This window comes from Clinocottus analis, unplaced genomic scaffold (genome assembly GCF_023055335.1).
Source record: "Clinocottus analis isolate CAN_PGR_092001 unplaced genomic scaffold, fCliAna1.0.p SCAF_1, whole genome shotgun sequence".
Lineage (NCBI taxonomy): Eukaryota > Metazoa > Chordata > Actinopteri > Perciformes > Cottidae > Clinocottus > Clinocottus analis.
Window position 1 is genome coordinate 226,659 of NW_027175820.1, and position 16,932 is coordinate 243,590.

Sequence of the window (16,932 nt, forward strand, 5' to 3'; positions counted from 1 at the left end):
CACCGTTCAACTCGCCTCGCTCTATTAATAGAACCGAGTCGAGTCAAACTCCAGGCTGCTCAGAAGCCTGTTATTATTGAGCTATTTACTCGCGTTACCCTGGAACCCTGAAATCTGCAAAAAGATTGCTTTTCCTCCCGTTGTTCACACCCCGCCTCGCTGTCAGCCCTCCCTGCTATATTTACATGCACCGTGTAAATGTAAAAGCTCTGCAGTTTGTCAAGTGTGCCTCGGAGCTTCTTGAAATGAGGCTTCATATAGTTGTGTGGTATAGTTTTATGTCCTTCAGCCTCTCTAGCGTTCTGAGTGTAGGGACGCCTCGCCAGCCTTCCTTCCTTCTGTCTGCAGGAAGCTTTGTCAAGGATATTTAAATCCTGACAGGTCATGTCATGGAGACGTTAGAATAATCAGCCGGAGTGAGCCGAGCGTTTCCACAGTGTCTCTGTAACAAAATATCATCTGAGGTTTATAGTCCCACATCTCAACTTCCTCTGAGGCGGGAGCAGCAATGTGAAATAGGAAACTGTGTTAATGACGGTGTGTGTGTGTGTGTGTGTGTGCAGGATGTGTGTGTGTGTGGTGCGGGAAGGGGGGCGGCAATTTCATAGTGGTTCGACCCCTTTGTAAATTGCAACCCCCTCTGAATCTGCATATCCTATTATAGGGTAATACGTTGACTTCTACAAATTCAATTACTCAGTACTTCAAAGCGGCGTCTCCTCTGTTCCAGCAGTGACGTTTCAGTGGAGTCGGCGTTCACCGATACTGGTCGTGTTATCGAGGTGGGAGAAGCAGCGCGGCTCATAACTCGATTCCACCCGGCGTCAGATGATTGCTTGATTCTGCCGTTCGCACCGTTTGGGCTCTGGTGTGTTTAGAGACACGTTGAAGTTCTGCCGTCGTCACCTGCTGAAGGTGAACTGTTTACCTCAAGTCTGCTTTCTTAGACCAATGAGCTCGGTATTGAAATTCAATGTCGGCAAAGTTTTACTTCCATTTAGATGGTGGACTTATCGGCCTGCTAAATTAGTATTTATTACTCCGTGTGCATGCTGTTTATCTGCAACTGAGACGACGGTGCCGACTCCATCCAGCTCAGATTGATGCATTTAGTCATTTATGGGTTAATGCACAGGTTCAGTAGGATTGATTTGATTTGATTTATGGTTTATTAACTGAAGCAATAACCAGCCACCGTATGGATGACCTCGTTAAGTCCCAAATCTACATCCTGTACTGTCTGTAAGACTGTTGATGAAGAACAAGGCAGCAGATTTACAGGTTTAGTTTGAACTTTCCTTCTGTCTGAAAATACTTATAAACAATATTTCATCCTTTTGATCCAATTCACTGTCTTTTAAACTGCTTCTTTTGAATCCTAAAGATGTTTAACGTGCAGAGAATAGAGAAGGAAATCAAGTCTTTAGAGTTTAGAGGCTGGAAGCAGCTAATTAGTTGTTTGGGCTTTCTATACCAGCGATGTGGAGCCAACGATGTATATATTTCATATATATATATATATATAGAGAGAGAGAGAGAGAGAGAGAGAGAGAGAGAGAGAGAGAGAGAGAGAGAGAGAGAGAGAGAGAGAGAGAGAGATGGAGGGATTCATAAAAAATGTCCATACACATATTTACATCATAGCACATTGCAATGTGTCGTTCATTCAGCGTGACAGGAGCTCCGTCCGTAGGGTCTTGATTTGGCTCGATGGTTCAAGTCCAGCAGGTCCGGGTCGGCGTGTGGACCGCTGGCTGCAGCCGTCCCATCAATCTGACATCGCTGCTCAAACAACAGGATACAAGGAAATAGTTCCCCAAAGGGGACAAGTACAGAACTCGACATGTATTCACAAACCTTTGTCGTTTAGAGGTGTTGTGGTTCTGTCGGTACTACGAGCAGCCCGATGACGTCATGCTGGCTGAAAGCCGTCGAGCCCAGTGCGAATGCACACTGAGGCGATCCACCGTCTTCCCCGACAGGAGTGTGTGCGCCAAGGTGCGACACCATAACGCCTGTAATACGATCCAATATCTTGTTTGAAAGCGCCCGACATTTGGTCATTAAAACTATTTTATGGCTCTTGTAATGGGAGGCGAGCGGGCTGGAGTCCGCCCACCCTCTCCAGCCGCCTCGCTCTCTCTCTCCCTGCCGCTGATGGAAATCGTTTATCGCCTCCTCTCCCCTCTCGTTGCCAACTCATCCTAAACGTCCGACAATCAGTCAAGCGATTGTTTTCCTCCCTTCCGGCAGGAGCGGCGCTGCCGGCCCTCCCTCTCCATGTTAATTTGCTTGTAACTCACCCCAGAATACAGTGCGTTTTCCCCGAGATTTAAGATGCCCATTAGGATCCGAGCGGGCCGGTCAATATGCCGATCGCGTTCTTTCTATTAAAACCCATAAATACAGAGACGCCCGCTCACCCTCCTCCTCGTGGAGGAAGTATTTACTGCAATTCTGGTGCCAATAAAAAGGTTTCCATCATTTGCTATTTTTCTCAGCTAAGTGTTATGCGATTGGAAAGAGAGGCAGGCAGGAGGTGAGTTTGTCTTCAGGGAGGACTTTAGGTAGCCAGTGATGGGGAGAGTGTCTTTCTGTTGTCTCCTTTCATTTCTATTATTTAGTCTTTCCTCGACTCCATCTCTTGTGTTTGGTCTGATGACCTCAGTCTGATCCTGCTTTATGTAACAAGCCCACATTGTTCTGCCCTCATTCTTCTCCCGGTTCCCTCTGGCATCGTTATAGTCTCATCCTCTCCTCCACTAGTCCACTTCCCTCTACTCCTTTAACCCTTCTCTTCATTCCACCCTCTTCCTCTCCCAGCTGCAGACACCATGATGTTAACTGGAGGAAGCATCCCCTCCTTCCCTCTCTTCCTTCACCGCACACCACCATCTCACTTCCTCCCTCAGTCCTCTGTGTTGTCTCTCGCCCGTCCCTCGCCTCACCCCTCCTCTTCCTCCCTCATTCCTCTGTGTTGTCTCTCGCCCGTCCCTCGCCTCACCCCTCCTCTTCCTCCCTCAGTCCTCTGTGTTGTCTCTCACCCGTCCCTCGCCTCACCCCTCCTCTTCCTCTCTCAGTCCTCTGTGTTGTCTCTCACCCGTCCCTCGCCTCACCCCTCCTCTTCCTCCCTCCTGGCTGCCGCTCATGTGAAGTGACGGCTGCTCTCTGACCCCTGGGGGATACATCTTCTCCATCTCGGACAACCGATGATATGTGCTGGCTCTGTTAGCTGCAACACACACACACACACACACACACACACACACACACACACACACACACACACATGCACACACACGTGCACACACACGCAACATACATGCAGACTAAACCCTAAACATGAACAATCATGTGCTTGTATACACAGACTTACACATGTATTGTACATATGTACACACACCCACACACACCCACACACACACACACACACACACACACACACACTCACACACCCCACACACACACACACACACACACACACACACACACACGGCCATTACCCACACCGCGGGGACACGCGTCTCATAGATTAGAGCAGACGCTGGCTGTGTGCTTTGTTCTTGGAATATCCTAAAACCTTTTCCATGTCCCATTTTCAAGCACTTACCCAGCATGTGTTGCTCTCATCTTGGGCTTTTAGGCCCGTTAGATGTCGGTGCCAGCCAGAGGCTGAGTAAAGCGGGGATCGGACCGCAGGGTGCCCCCGCTGCTCCCTGCACATGTCACATGGCGAGCGGGCGCTAGCCGCTCTGCTTTGTGTCTGCTCGCTGCTTTTACTGAACCGGTCACATTTATCTGGCCTTGTGTCTCAATTCATTAAGCGTGAGTGCACTCCGCGGCGCTGCTGGAGCCGCGTGGGCAGACCGAGGAGATGGAGGAGCGCTTACTCTCTTAATGCATCGCATGCATGGACCTGCATGTCTGTTTTTAAATATAATTTGTAATTCATGATTCTAGCAGAGTCCATCTTTCTTATGATGGAAATCCTAATAACACGAATGCTGCTGCGGCTATTTCTGTCCACCAATACTTTGAAAACTAGTACTACTGAAGTACTTCAATACTACTCATTTAAAAGGCATGTTTTACCAAAATTACTATTATTTGAAAAATAAAAACATGTTCTGACTTTGCAGATAATATTAGTTGTGAAGCTCAGGTTATGAGACAAAGATTTGTGTGAATGGATTTCCATGTTTTGTTGAAAGCATTGAAATAATACAGAAATAAATAAAGTCCCAGCAACGTTTCCTTTCCTGAAACCACGCTGCCACGTTTCCTCTTGCTCATCCACAGAGGACATGTCAGACGTTTGCATAGAGACTGTTTCTTTAGTAAAGTATTTTCATCTCAATATTGGTCTTTTATATCTCCATAACCATATCACTACCCAGCATTTATTCTGGTAAATCAATAAATTAAAGGTTAATGTGAAGGAAAAAACACATAATGAAGTCCATTCTGTGTACTGGTGTGTGAATCTCTTTATTTGTGCAAAATAAAACAGTTTCATGTGAAATTATAGAGAAAACAGCATGCATATGTTCAGCTACATGTTTACATGCACACAAACAGTCACCAGATTCAGTTTGACCAGATCTTGTGAGACATTTGAACGAGCGCCTGCTTCTTGTTCTCGATGAAGACATCGTGGAGTATGATGACGATGGTGATGAGCACGTTTCTGGAGACGGCAGCGTCACGTATCTCCATCCAGCTGCAGCTTTGAGTGCAAAGACGTTTGTAAAGACTCTCATGACTTTGGTGACTCCTTGATATTGTTCTATAGATCTGTGAATGGCATCACACTTACCCAGTGAAAAGAGGAGTATGTGTTGTTGCTCTCCCTCTTCCACCTCTATGACATCATTTGTTCTAAATCTCAATACCTATTGTAGAGAGCGTCATTCCATTTGTCCCTTCCAGGAAGAACAATCAAGCCTATAATTTACAAGTGCTACAACATGGTCATTGCACCATGAAGCCACAACGATAGCATGTGCTGCACATGCAGCACCCATTGCACCGCTTGCTGTAATAATAGCTCATACAGTTTATGTCAGGATTAATAGCAGTATTACAATAATCTGCATTTTAAAGGATAGTTCATTAATTTACTTTTTTGGCCAGGTTTTCTCATTTGGTCGGTTAGTGTCATTGTTCCCTATTTTTATTTTATTCATCCCAATCTCTCATAAGCCCATCGTACAATGCAACCCTCTCAACCTGCAGCACGCGCCGCACAAAAGCCTATTTGTGTTTGGATAATGAGAAATTGTGAGTGAACCATCCAGGCTACTGTCGCTTCAGAGTTTGAGCAAATTGCTTTTTTTTTTTTTCTGTTATGGCAGCGAAGGTGTCCAGGTGAGAGATTTGGCCTGAATACATCTCGCTGCTGAGATGGCCAAACCTCCACTGGAAGTCTGCAACCCTCGCGTGGAAGGAGTGTCTATAATTAGAAGCAGACATGTGAGGAGCAGCAGAGTGAACCTCATGTCCCCGCTTGGCAGAGAAGGTTCAGCTCTTTCTCTGACTGCGCTGCAGCCTCGAGTGTTATCGGTTGATTATGCCTCCGAAGCCGAATGAATAGCTCAATATTGAGATGTGCCTTGATCTCAACAAGCTTCACGGCGATGCGCGTCCATCGTTGTGAGGGATCCTTCAGTATTTCCTCCTGAAAGGCTCCTCGACAGCATCGCTTATTTTAAATTAGCTGTAAAGCTGATGCATAATGCTGCTCATGGCCTTCAATTTAATACCAACAGCTTCGTTAAATAAAGTGCAACTTATAGGTGTTTAAAAGCTTTTGGTTCAAAATGGTGTGTCAAGTGTTTTACTTGTTCACTTAATACTGAGTTAGTTTTATTTGTCTGGACACAAAGCTCCAACAGGCGGATAACCTGCAGACCTTTAAAGTTATTTTAACCCAAATTATGATCGTGTCTAAACAGAACGAAGTATCATTTTGTTTCCCAAACCTGAGTTGTGTTCTGCAGAGGCCGCATGAACGTGAACCTTCATCAGAAAACACTCCTCACAAGACGAGGAGTAACTTTCTGTAAGTGTTGTATGACACAAAGTTGTTGTACACCACGTTGTGTAAGACTTCCTGCTGCTAGTTTATGTAATCCTGCTGACAAAAACAAACAGGAAACATAACCTCCTCTTAAAAACTTGGGTACAAAATTGGCGCCAGTGGAAAATCCAACACACATAAAACCAGCTGGTAACAGTGAGATGTGAAGCTGTGAGGTGAATGCATGTTGAGACGGTGGACAGGTGGACGAGCAGGTGAAGCCGCGTGGCACATTCATCTGAAAACTAATTGATGGTTGCTGAGAGGTTGGGCAACATCTGCAATCAGCAACTGCTCTATTTGTTTAATAAATGCACATGTTTACATTTTATTGGGAATATCAGGTTATTTCGTCCTCAGAAGGAGAAACAGGACTAGAAATAGATGCTGATCACGGTCTGTCTCAGCCAGGTTTCCTGTTGGCTTGACGCAGTAATAATACATTTAATGTGATGTTTTCCTCCGAGGGATTTACAGATCTCTCCCCGGTTGCTTCGTGTGTGTGTGTGTGTGTGTGTGTGTGTGTGTGTGTGTGTGTGTGTGTGTGTCCCAGATGCGTGATCACAAGGTCTCAATTCTCTGACACAAATCACAGAACAATAAAATATGCTGCCCTATCTTTTTGGGGGCATTTAAATGTTAATGAATTGCCGCGGTTGCGAGGTTGCAGGGCTTTGTGGGCTGAACCAGAATGTCCGGTGTGAGGCGCTCTGGCAGGAGACATTTAGGAACCCTATCATGTCCATCAGTTGTGCAGGATGTAAGGATCTGCCAACAAGGCAGATCTGCACTCTGCTGCTTGCAGAACTTTGTGAAAATCGGGTCGACTTCGCACTGAAAACTGCTTGAAACTGAAGGCGTGTACGGACTCCCTGAGCCGTGTTGTTCCACTCAAACAACAGCGGTAAAAACTGGGCCGTAGATTTTAATAATATACATACGAGCGTTTGCAAAACATCCCCTCAGATTTCTCTCCACACCTCCGGAGAGCCGGAGTCTGTAAATAAAATACAATTCACTGCCGGACTTTAATGTACTCTGCATCAACCTCTGCAGCAGCGTTTGCTGAATATAAACTTTTGTTTGCACCTGTGTGTATTTCACAGTGTGTGTGTGTGTGTGTGTGTTTATGCATTTTTAAGTGCCTGTGACTTTGTATGTGACACGTCTTTCTTGATGCAAAGCTTCCTCCCTTTACACCTAGAAGACTGTAAATTAAAATCATCTTTCCCCTCCCTCGCCTGTTTATTTTTATCTCTTACGCACACACACACACACACACACACACACACACACACACACACACACACACCCCTACGTATACCCTTAACCATGGACAGCAGTGCCAGAGAACCAGCCATTGTGACAAACACCTCGAGGCACACACCCCCTCCATGGCAATCCTCCATCTCTTGTGCAACCACACACACACACACACACACACACACACACACACACTGGAAGGCAAACAGAAGGGACATACTGTACATATGCAGTTCAGAAATGATGAGCTTTAGCGTTAACTTGAGTAGAATAGCAATTCTCCTCTTCCCTTTGTTCGTCCTTTAGGAGACTCGTCTCCACATCAACTCGCTGTGCGTCGTCGTGCTCATTCAGTGAGAATCACCCCAAAAATATTAAAAAGAAATTCAAACATCGTCTGTCTGCAATCTGTCTAATCGGTTGCTTTGGTCTGGCAAACGGAGATAGGAGGATGAATAGTGCACACACACACACACGTATCACAGATGTGTGTGTTTCTGATTCCAGGGCCTCTGGTGTAGCGGCGAGCGGGTGAACACATGACACCCCCCCTCACTCTGAAGATAAGGAGGGTGTAATAAGTGTGTCCGCACTTTTAGCCCACACGCACACATTTTCACACAAGCGCACGTACAAAGTAAACAGAGCACCAGAGGGCGAGATGAATACAGAGCGGAGGAGAGCCATTCAAAGCAGAGAGAGGGATGCAGATGAGCCGCCTACACCGGACCAGGAGAGTGAGAGAGAGAGAGAGAGAGAGAGAGAGAGAGAGAGAGAGAGAGAGAGAGAGAGAGAGAGAGAGGACATGGAATAACAGAATGATGGCACTAAAAGAAAATACCAATCAATTGAACTATTCATATGTTGAACATAATTAATGAAATCTCTCTCAGAGCTAAAAAACACTGAAATATGAAAGTTTGTGTCCACCAGAAACACTCTCTCTCTCTCTCTCTCTCTCTCTCTCTCTCTCTCTCTCTCTCTCTCTCTCTCTCTCTCTCTCTCTCTCTCTCTCTCTCTCTCTCTCTCTCTCTCTCTCTCTCTCATGAAGGGAGCGTTTGTGTCTCTGCAGCAGCTCACACAGCGTGATGGATAATGTGGGTTATCCTCCGACCTCGCTCTCTCTCGCCTCTGGTCTCGATGGTGATTGTTTGGTTATTTCCTCTCTTCACTTTGTGGCGTTCGTGCCCTCGAGGTGTCGAGAATCCTCCGTCGGCTCACAAAGCTAACTGGTGATCTCCGACAGGTCAACATTTACTGTTTTCTTCTGCGTGGTTTGCAACCTTAAAGGATCATTTCTTGGCGTTCGTGAAGAGCCGCTCGTATCACTTCAGCGAGCGAGTTGAATGTTGAGCTCAGACTGAACTGCAGAGAACAAGTCGGCGTTCACAGGTTATTAGTTTATCATCTAAACTCTTTTTCTTGCCATGAAGGTTGTGTAGTTCTGTCAAAGTGTTACTGTGTGTTACCAAAGTGACTTGTAAGTATCGTGAAGTCTGTTTTGTGTTGACAAACTGCTGCACTTTAACACACTCGTGACTACACTCTCAAAGATGAATGCTAACTTTCTTAAGTTGCCCTGAAGTGGAAACAAGACGCAGAGCCTTCCTTGCACCCACATTGGCAACGGCATCGCTTTACAGGCTTTTACGCTTTTTCTGTTGTTACTTTTCACAATAAAAGCCCTGGACGTACCGGACTGGAACTGAAAATACACTCCGATTATTTCAGTAAGAGGCAACGCGTGTGTTGGTCCAAGACGTCCCAAAAAAGCCCATCGAGAAAATAATAATACTAACAAATATAAATATCTATTTCTATATCTATCCATCTCTATCAGGAAAAGGATGAATCACATAGAAGTCTGTGAAAGGTAGTTTTAAGAAGTGATTCAAAGAGATTAAAGGTGACCAGAGCTCACCTTTTATTTTGTATTCTTGACTTTAAGACAGTCAGGATGGCCCGACTCTTCTGGTCCTTTTCTTAGACCCAGACGTGCTTTAAACGAGCTCTAAAAAAAGAGTAAAACTAACAGGAAGCCAGACGTTGTACAAGTGTGTCAAACATCTTGGGCGGTTTGGATTTCTTCTTCTTCTCCTTTCCAGCCAGGCGCAGGAAGTGTGTCTTTGCATGTGGAGCAGGTAAGTGAGATCAGAGCACAAGTGGCCGCTGGAGGCGCCGCCTGACGCCAGGTGTGTGCTGAAGGATCACATGTTAGCGGTTAAACGAGGTCACAGACACACCTGTGCTTTCTTTGCTCTCCATCTTTCTGTCTCGCTGAAGAAGTTGTTTTTCATGTGAGAGAAACTCTTTTTCCCTTCAAGCTCAGCCGTAATAATTGTTTCTCTCCTTTGTGAGCGGCACCAATTAATGTGCTGGAGGCAGTCAGGTGAATCGGCGTGATTTATCTAGAAGGATTGTTGGAGACCTTCACATATAATAAGTTTGCTGCTCTGCTCTGAGGGATATCAGCAGTGCCCAAACAGACCGGATGGTCTGAACGTTTTGTACACCATCGTGTGACATCTCGATAACGCTCACTGATGCAGAAACAAAGTCTATATGTTGCTTCCCCATAAAGGACAAAATATATCTACAAAAAAAACATTTCAGGATTAGAAACTCAAAGCTTCTGCATTCAGACTCGGCTCTTGTTGGGAAATGTTACGTTAAAAAGCAGAAGTCTGGTGTCATGTTGTTGGTGCTGGACGCCGCATCACCGGCTGAGTGATTGGTTTATAGACATAAAAGAGACTTTATTTTAAAACAGGAAGATAAAGGGGGCAGCCAGATCTTTCTTCAGCACTGAACCAGACCATCTGATTCTTTACAGTCTTTAAAAAACAAACTAACATCAGGGCAAGAATACACAAACTGATATGATCTCCATGTCAGCATGGAGTTAACCTGAACCTTCAACACTGTAGTCATGATTAAAACTGAAACTCTGACCAGATGTTGCACAAGTTGACCTTTACATTTTGGGAAAAAGACCAAAACCAACAGTACAGGACATTAATAACCCTTTTTAGTGGTCAAATGCACATATTGTAAAATGTCTCCAAGTATTTATATTACCTTTTATTAAATGCTTTTGCAAGTTTGTCTCCTTAAAATCCAGAAAATGAAAGGACTTTGTCTTCTCTGTTAAAGGATCAAACCTATAAAACTGTACCAACAAAATGGAAAATGCAACACAATTTTATATGTTTGGGGTTTTTAATAAAAGTATTAAATCATGTTCACACACCTAACACTCCTGTAAACACACTAGCACTTTGTTTAAATATATATATATATGGATTTTTGGATTTATTCTCTTTACTTTATTTTTTAATTTTAAAATAAAAAAGCTTCCTGTGGACAAGTGCTTCTAGTTCTTGAGCACAGATGTGTGTTACTATTGTAATGCCACTGTGATGTCCATAAGAAGTCAAGTCTAAAGCTGACTCAGTGTGTGTGTGTGTGTGTGTGTGTGTGTGTGTGTGTGTGTGTGTGTGTGTGTGTGTGTCCTCTCGTCCGCTGCAGGTCTGATCCGCCTGCGCTCCAGCCCGCCTCCTCACCTGCAGGGCGTTGAATACGTGCTGAACGTGACGGCGGCGGACGACAACGCCTCCGGCGGCCCTCAGGCGCTGTCGTCCACGGCCCAGGTCATCGTGGGCGTGGACGACGTCAACAACAACAAGCCCGTCTTTGAGAAGGTGAGACGAGCAGCGGCGTGACTTTCACCTCCTCGTGTTTGAAGCGCCAGCGTCCATCTCAATGACTTCTCGCTCAGCCATTTTCTGTACAGGCTCTCTTCCTCCTGTCTCTATCTCTGCCGTGTAACTCCCCCATCACTCTTGTGGCTCCCTCTCTTTGTCTGTCTGCGTTCTCTATTTATTAGCCTCTATCTCTCCTCTCTGGAGGAGCGATTAGCCGGCTTGACCCTCGTCTCTCTGCTACATCATCTCGGCCTTTTAATTAAAGCTTTGAGGGATGTGGGAAGAAATCCCCGGCCGGCCCGCTCTGGAAGCGCTACATCTCCACCCTTTTTTTTAATGTCTCCATTTTAAATGAGCCCCCCTTCTGGCAGCGCCAGCCAAGATGAGGAGCGCCGGTTTGCCGAGTAAACCCCTTCGCGTTGACTCTCCCCCAGGAGAGAGCCGGCGCCGAGTGTTTTAGCGAGAAGACACGCAGGGACGGCGACGAGATGAGCGATGAAGAGGAGATGAAGAGGAGGGCTTCCTGGCTTCATGTGATCTGGTTGCTTTAGTTCCTCTCTCAGGATCTCCTGCTGGCATCGTACTCCGAGTCTGTGATTCATTCGTCTCTTTCCATGAGCAGGATGCTGATTGTAACGGACAAAGAAACCATGAATACCGATGAAAAACAACAACAAATGAAGCACGTACCAAAATAAGAAATAAAAAACAACACAGCAGCAGATAGAGGAGAAAACTCTGGACAAATACGCTTGTTTATTTAAGTGTCTTTGGTCAAAAATGGACCAAGGAGCTGAGGGGAAAAGGCCGTTCTGCAACAGGAAATTGAGAAGATTCGCAGTGTTGGTTTCTCAGTTAGTAGAGACATCTGATGTAAGATGGTGTTTCCTCTGTCGCTGGCGGCCAGCAGCAGGATACTGAAGCAGCAAGGCCCTTAATCTTGTTTTGATACCCAATCTTATATAACGGACTATAGTCTCTCTGGAACTCGGAGCAGGATCAGTGGACCAAGGCGGAGGGGCAAAAGGCACACGCTGAGCTGCAGGGACACAGCCAGGCAATCTCATCTATTGCCAGATCCTGCGTTTTACCCGCGGCACACACTACAGACATGTATTAACCTCCAACACCTCGTGGGCTCACAGGGATATTGGGGCCTCATATGAGTTTTTCTGTCCAGATGCTGCTAATCCACAGTGAATATCAAACCTTCATCAGGGTCCTGCAAATGTCAGTGTTTCAGCCGCACACGGACAACTCTTTAGTTTTTAGCGCCACAGCAGTCCTTATGTTCCCTTTGATGAAAAACAATCACAGTGGGTTGATGCTCTGAGGTGACGGCATTAAATTACAGCAACAGAGAGATGCCATCAAATCGGTTGATGTGTTTGAATCTATTAGAACATAAAAAAGTTGCGCTGCAAACTCCTTTGCTCCTCACCTCGTGAATCAACTTCCTGTATACCATCTCTTCATTCACAGGTGAGAGTAGCAGCGTAGATCGTCTGGTCCATCCAGATGGTTTCCCTGGAGCTCAGCTCCATTGCTGATGACAACGCAACCTCACTCGTGAGCGAGACTCAAACTCCAGCCAAAGAACATGGTGCTGGACTTGAAGGCGCCGAGTGTCATCCCGAACGCGTCGCAGCTGCAAACCATCCGAGCGTGCGCTGAAGGTCACGGTCTGATGGAGCCAGCCAAAAGCACATCATCTGCAGGAAGCAGAGATGCAATCTTGAGTTCAGCAAACCAGACGCGGCTGTTCCCCGACATCCTGTCCATTCAAATCACAGAATCGGTGACCGGGCACACCGTCTCCTTGTGTTCATACGTGTTGGTGCGTTGGTCCGGGTTGTGACCGGTCCACACACCTGAGCTCTTTCAACACCGACTGAGCGTTTGTGAGCCATCTGATGCGTCGCATGAGTGAACGCCTGCATGCAAACCTGCTGATCTTCCTCCGTATTATGTGGCTTTAAAGCAAAATGTGAAGCTCCGGAGCCAGAAAAAAAAAATCCAAAAGTTTCTGATGAATACAGATGGAAGAGTTGAAGGAGCGAAGAAAGGTGAAGCATTGTTCCACGAGAGGAGAATAGAGGATGAGGAGGAGATGGAAGAATGGGAAGAGGCAGGAAGTGAGGGAAAATAAAAAAGAGTTCCAGTGTCATTAGTGAGACGTCAAAGCGAGACATCAAGCAGCACTGCTGAGGGATTCCTCCCCTCCACTCTCGACACATGAGCGTCACCAATCCAGTGACACGAGGGAGGAAAGAGAGCGAGAGAGCGAAAGATGAGAGACCGGAGAGAGAAAAGGGGGAGTGAGCGAAACCCAGGCGGCGTGTAAATGAGGATAATGAAGCTCTCCGTGTGTCTTGACAAGCTGCGTGATTGACAAAAAATCTTTGAGAACCCAAACACGGAACAGCTACTTCGCAATTCACCAAGAACTGAAGTTTCCTAATGAATCTCTGTGATGAGTGGAGGCGTGGAGGCGCAGCAGCACACGCAGAGCAGAGGTGCTGTTTCAGGATCTAAATCCACATTGTTGGACGTCCTTTAAAGTCACTCTTTTCTGGGGAATACCTCCCTTTAAACACGACGGCGGATAGACGAAGCTACGCTGTGTGGTGCATATTTAGAGCGACTCAGAGAGAAATAACACAACAGCGGTGAAAGACCACGGGAGTTATGGGATCATGCAGCTTTTGTTATTTAGATGCAGGATCTTTAGTTTTAATAGTCTCTGATATTGGAATCTGAGCCGTTTGTCGAACTCCTGCAAAAAAGGTTTTGCTTCATTCACACTTGTTATATTATTTCAATTAAACATGGAACCAACATACTGAGCAAGCAAACAGCCACACAAGCCCACGCGTGTGCTCTTGTGGGTTTATCACATGAAAAGGAAGATAATTTGATTCAGAAGAGCTGGAGGTAAATCTCAGTAACGTGACTGAAGGTGACACTGCAGGTGCAGCCCCTTCCAGGAGGAAATGCATGTGTTGCATTCAGTATTCCTTCTTAGCACAATGTGGATATATTCAGTGTGGGAGCATCTGTTTACAGTCTTTTTGAAATATTGGGTTGTCTACCTTCTAAACTCCTGTTGTAGATATATGAGCAGTTTATTGTGCATTAAATTATTCAGTAAAATCACAAACGTGGCACAGCAACAAAAGGTTTTACTCAGCTGACAGAAATCTACCTGCTCGGTGCCGTATTTCTTCCTCACTGCATCTTTCTGCTGCTGAACTGTGAAGCGTGGCGCCCCACTTCCAATGAAGACCTGCTTGTTGTGGACGCAGCTGACAAAGCAGATAAAAGATCAGTTTCATGTTCACACCGCTGCCAACAGCCTTCACTGCTATGGGACGGACTTCAGACCCCTGAACCGTCACCACTGTCTTACTGACACCAGCAAATGAAGCAAATCAATGAATGAACTGATGCAAGTTTCTCCTCACTTTCCATGCCGTGATCTCCTCTTCCTCTCTCCTCCTCCTCCTCCTCGCTGTCTTCTCTCTCCTCAGTGTCAGCAGTACAGAGAGAGCACGTCGGTCCTGGAGAACCAGCCGGCCGGTTCCTTCGTTCTGCAGGTTCACGCGGTCGACGCCGACGAGGGCTCCAACGGCCGGGTCACATACGGCTTCATGCACAAAGACTCCACCGTGCCCGCGTTCAGCATCCACCCGGACACTGGTACACACACACACACACACACACACACACACACACACACACACACACTCTCTTACAGTCCATCTCATCTAATAGAGAACAACTCGGCATGCAGGATGTGTACAAGTGGATTAAAAGTGCAATCGTTGTCATTTTGCAGATAAAAATGGATCATAACTCAAAGCCTTATGACTTTAGTGGTGACAATTGTTTTACTTTTAATATTTTTAAGCATACTATAACTCTTTGCCTCCTCAGTTTTAAAATGTAGAGGACTTTGAGACAAACAGAATGTTAATGAAAGCTTTTGTTTTACCATAAAATGAATATTGACAGATTTAAAATGTTCATGTAAAACCTCTAGAAGTACAATATTTATATGTTTTGAACATTTCTAGTTTTAGAAAAAACATGAACCTAATGCCATGTTGATGTTGTATAAAGGTTTTACATAAACACGTTTAAATAATAAATGGATGAGTCTTTGATGAAAGTCAACATGCATCTGTGTGTCTGCATTGGTCATGGAACAAATCATACAGGGATTTGCTTGCAGAAGTCTAAAACATCATGTTTACTTCTACTTGGTATAGAATATATTTGCATAATCAACCAGGAAATTGCGTGTCTATAAAAGTTTGTGATATATGATTGGTTCCAACAACCCGAGGCTGAAAGAAGAGCAGGAAGCTTCACGTCGTGTTTAAACAGCTTCCACCTCAGACTGAAGTGAAGCTTCAGTCTGATGTGTTCTGTCCTGATGCGACATCCGGACTCAGAGTACGGGCCGGCGCCGAGCAGCAGTCTGAGAGTGTTTTCTGACTGGCTGCATGACTCCACAGCAACACGACGCACGAGCATCTTCACTCTGGAGAGCTAGATGGAGCAAATGGATACGTAGATATGAATTTAAATAAAATGCTTTGTGTTTTTGGAGATCAATCATATCCGATACCAGCTTGTCCCTTTGTTACCGGGACTGGATCCAGCTGTTTCCAGATGGTTTACTGTCGTGAGCAAAAATAACAGACAGTTATTCCATGCAGTGGAAATATTCCTAACACAGAATTACAATAAACTTAAAACATAAGGCACAAAATATGAAATATAAAACAGTATTGCACATAAATCTGACAATAGTGTTGAGTCAGTAGCAGACAAATATGAGGATTGGTGCATTTTTAGTGCAGCAGGAAACATTGTTAATGCCTAAAATAATTTATAGAATATAGAACAAACACATCTCTTTAGATTTGATGATGATGACTTCGCCGTCCGCTCTTCGTCTGCTCTTCTGTCTCTAAAATGAGCTTGAAGGCCAGCGGAGGAAATGATGTCTGGTGTTAAACTGCATCGCTCGGGGACCCGAGGCCGAGAGTCATCTGCTGCGATTCAGCTGTCTGATCAGCGTCGTTATCTCTGCGTCTCCAGGAGTGATCGTGACAGCCAGGAAGTTTGATCGTGAACGCCAGCGGGAGTACGCGGTGACAGTGACGGCCACCGACCAGGCGGCCGACCCGCTGATCGGCATTTGTCAGCTGAACATCCTCATCCTGGACCAGAACGACAACAGCCCCAAGTTTGAGAACATCCGATACGAGTGTGAGTCCATATGAGTGTAAACATGTGGACCAGAACCACGCAAAAGAGCAACACATCTTCAGGAGATGTGAAGATTATCCAGATGCTGTTAGCAACACAGCTGCCGCAGTTTGTTTTTTAGTGTTTTCTCTATTTTGATGAATGTGTTTCTTAATAATCTCTTAATAATCTCTTAATGATGGTTTAGTTGTGCGCAGTATCTTTTTTTCCCCCTAAATGCAAAAGCACATGTTTTTTAACCTTTTGAAAACTGTGGGTGAAAACCTTCCCACGCCAATTGTAAGTCCCAGCATGCCCCATTCAGACAATCATTTGACATAAAATACATAATTTTTCCATTTTTGAACCGAACAACACAGTTTCTTGACTGAAACTCCTTCCTAACAGACCAAGACTTTGTTTTATTGTGATTGTTGTTGCAGATTCTGATTCTTTAGGTCCTAATCTTTCCAAAAAGGTGTCTTGTTGGCTTTTTTGGGGAATCTGGCGCACATCTTGCTGGATGTTCATAGTTACCATCAAAATATCTTTTAAAAGTGTTTTTTTTGCAGACATACGTTTTTTCCCAAGACTTTGCTGAACAAATACATACAATAAACACAAGTA

At 45.3% G+C, this 16,932-nt stretch overlaps 1 protein-coding gene across 1 annotated transcript in view; it reads left to right on the plus strand.

Moving 5' to 3' along the window:
* si:ch211-186j3.6 (neural-cadherin) overlaps nt 1-16,932 on the plus strand; it is a 250,418-nt gene that overhangs the window by 99,542 nt on the left and 133,944 nt on the right. Inside the window, exons 8-10 of the mRNA XM_068575994.1 lie at nt 10,871-11,043; nt 14,577-14,745; nt 16,156-16,326. Coding sequence (XP_068432095.1) covers nt 10,871-11,043; nt 14,577-14,745; nt 16,156-16,326 — 513 coding nt within the window. The remainder of the gene's footprint in view (nt 1-10,870; nt 11,044-14,576; nt 14,746-16,155; nt 16,327-16,932) is intronic.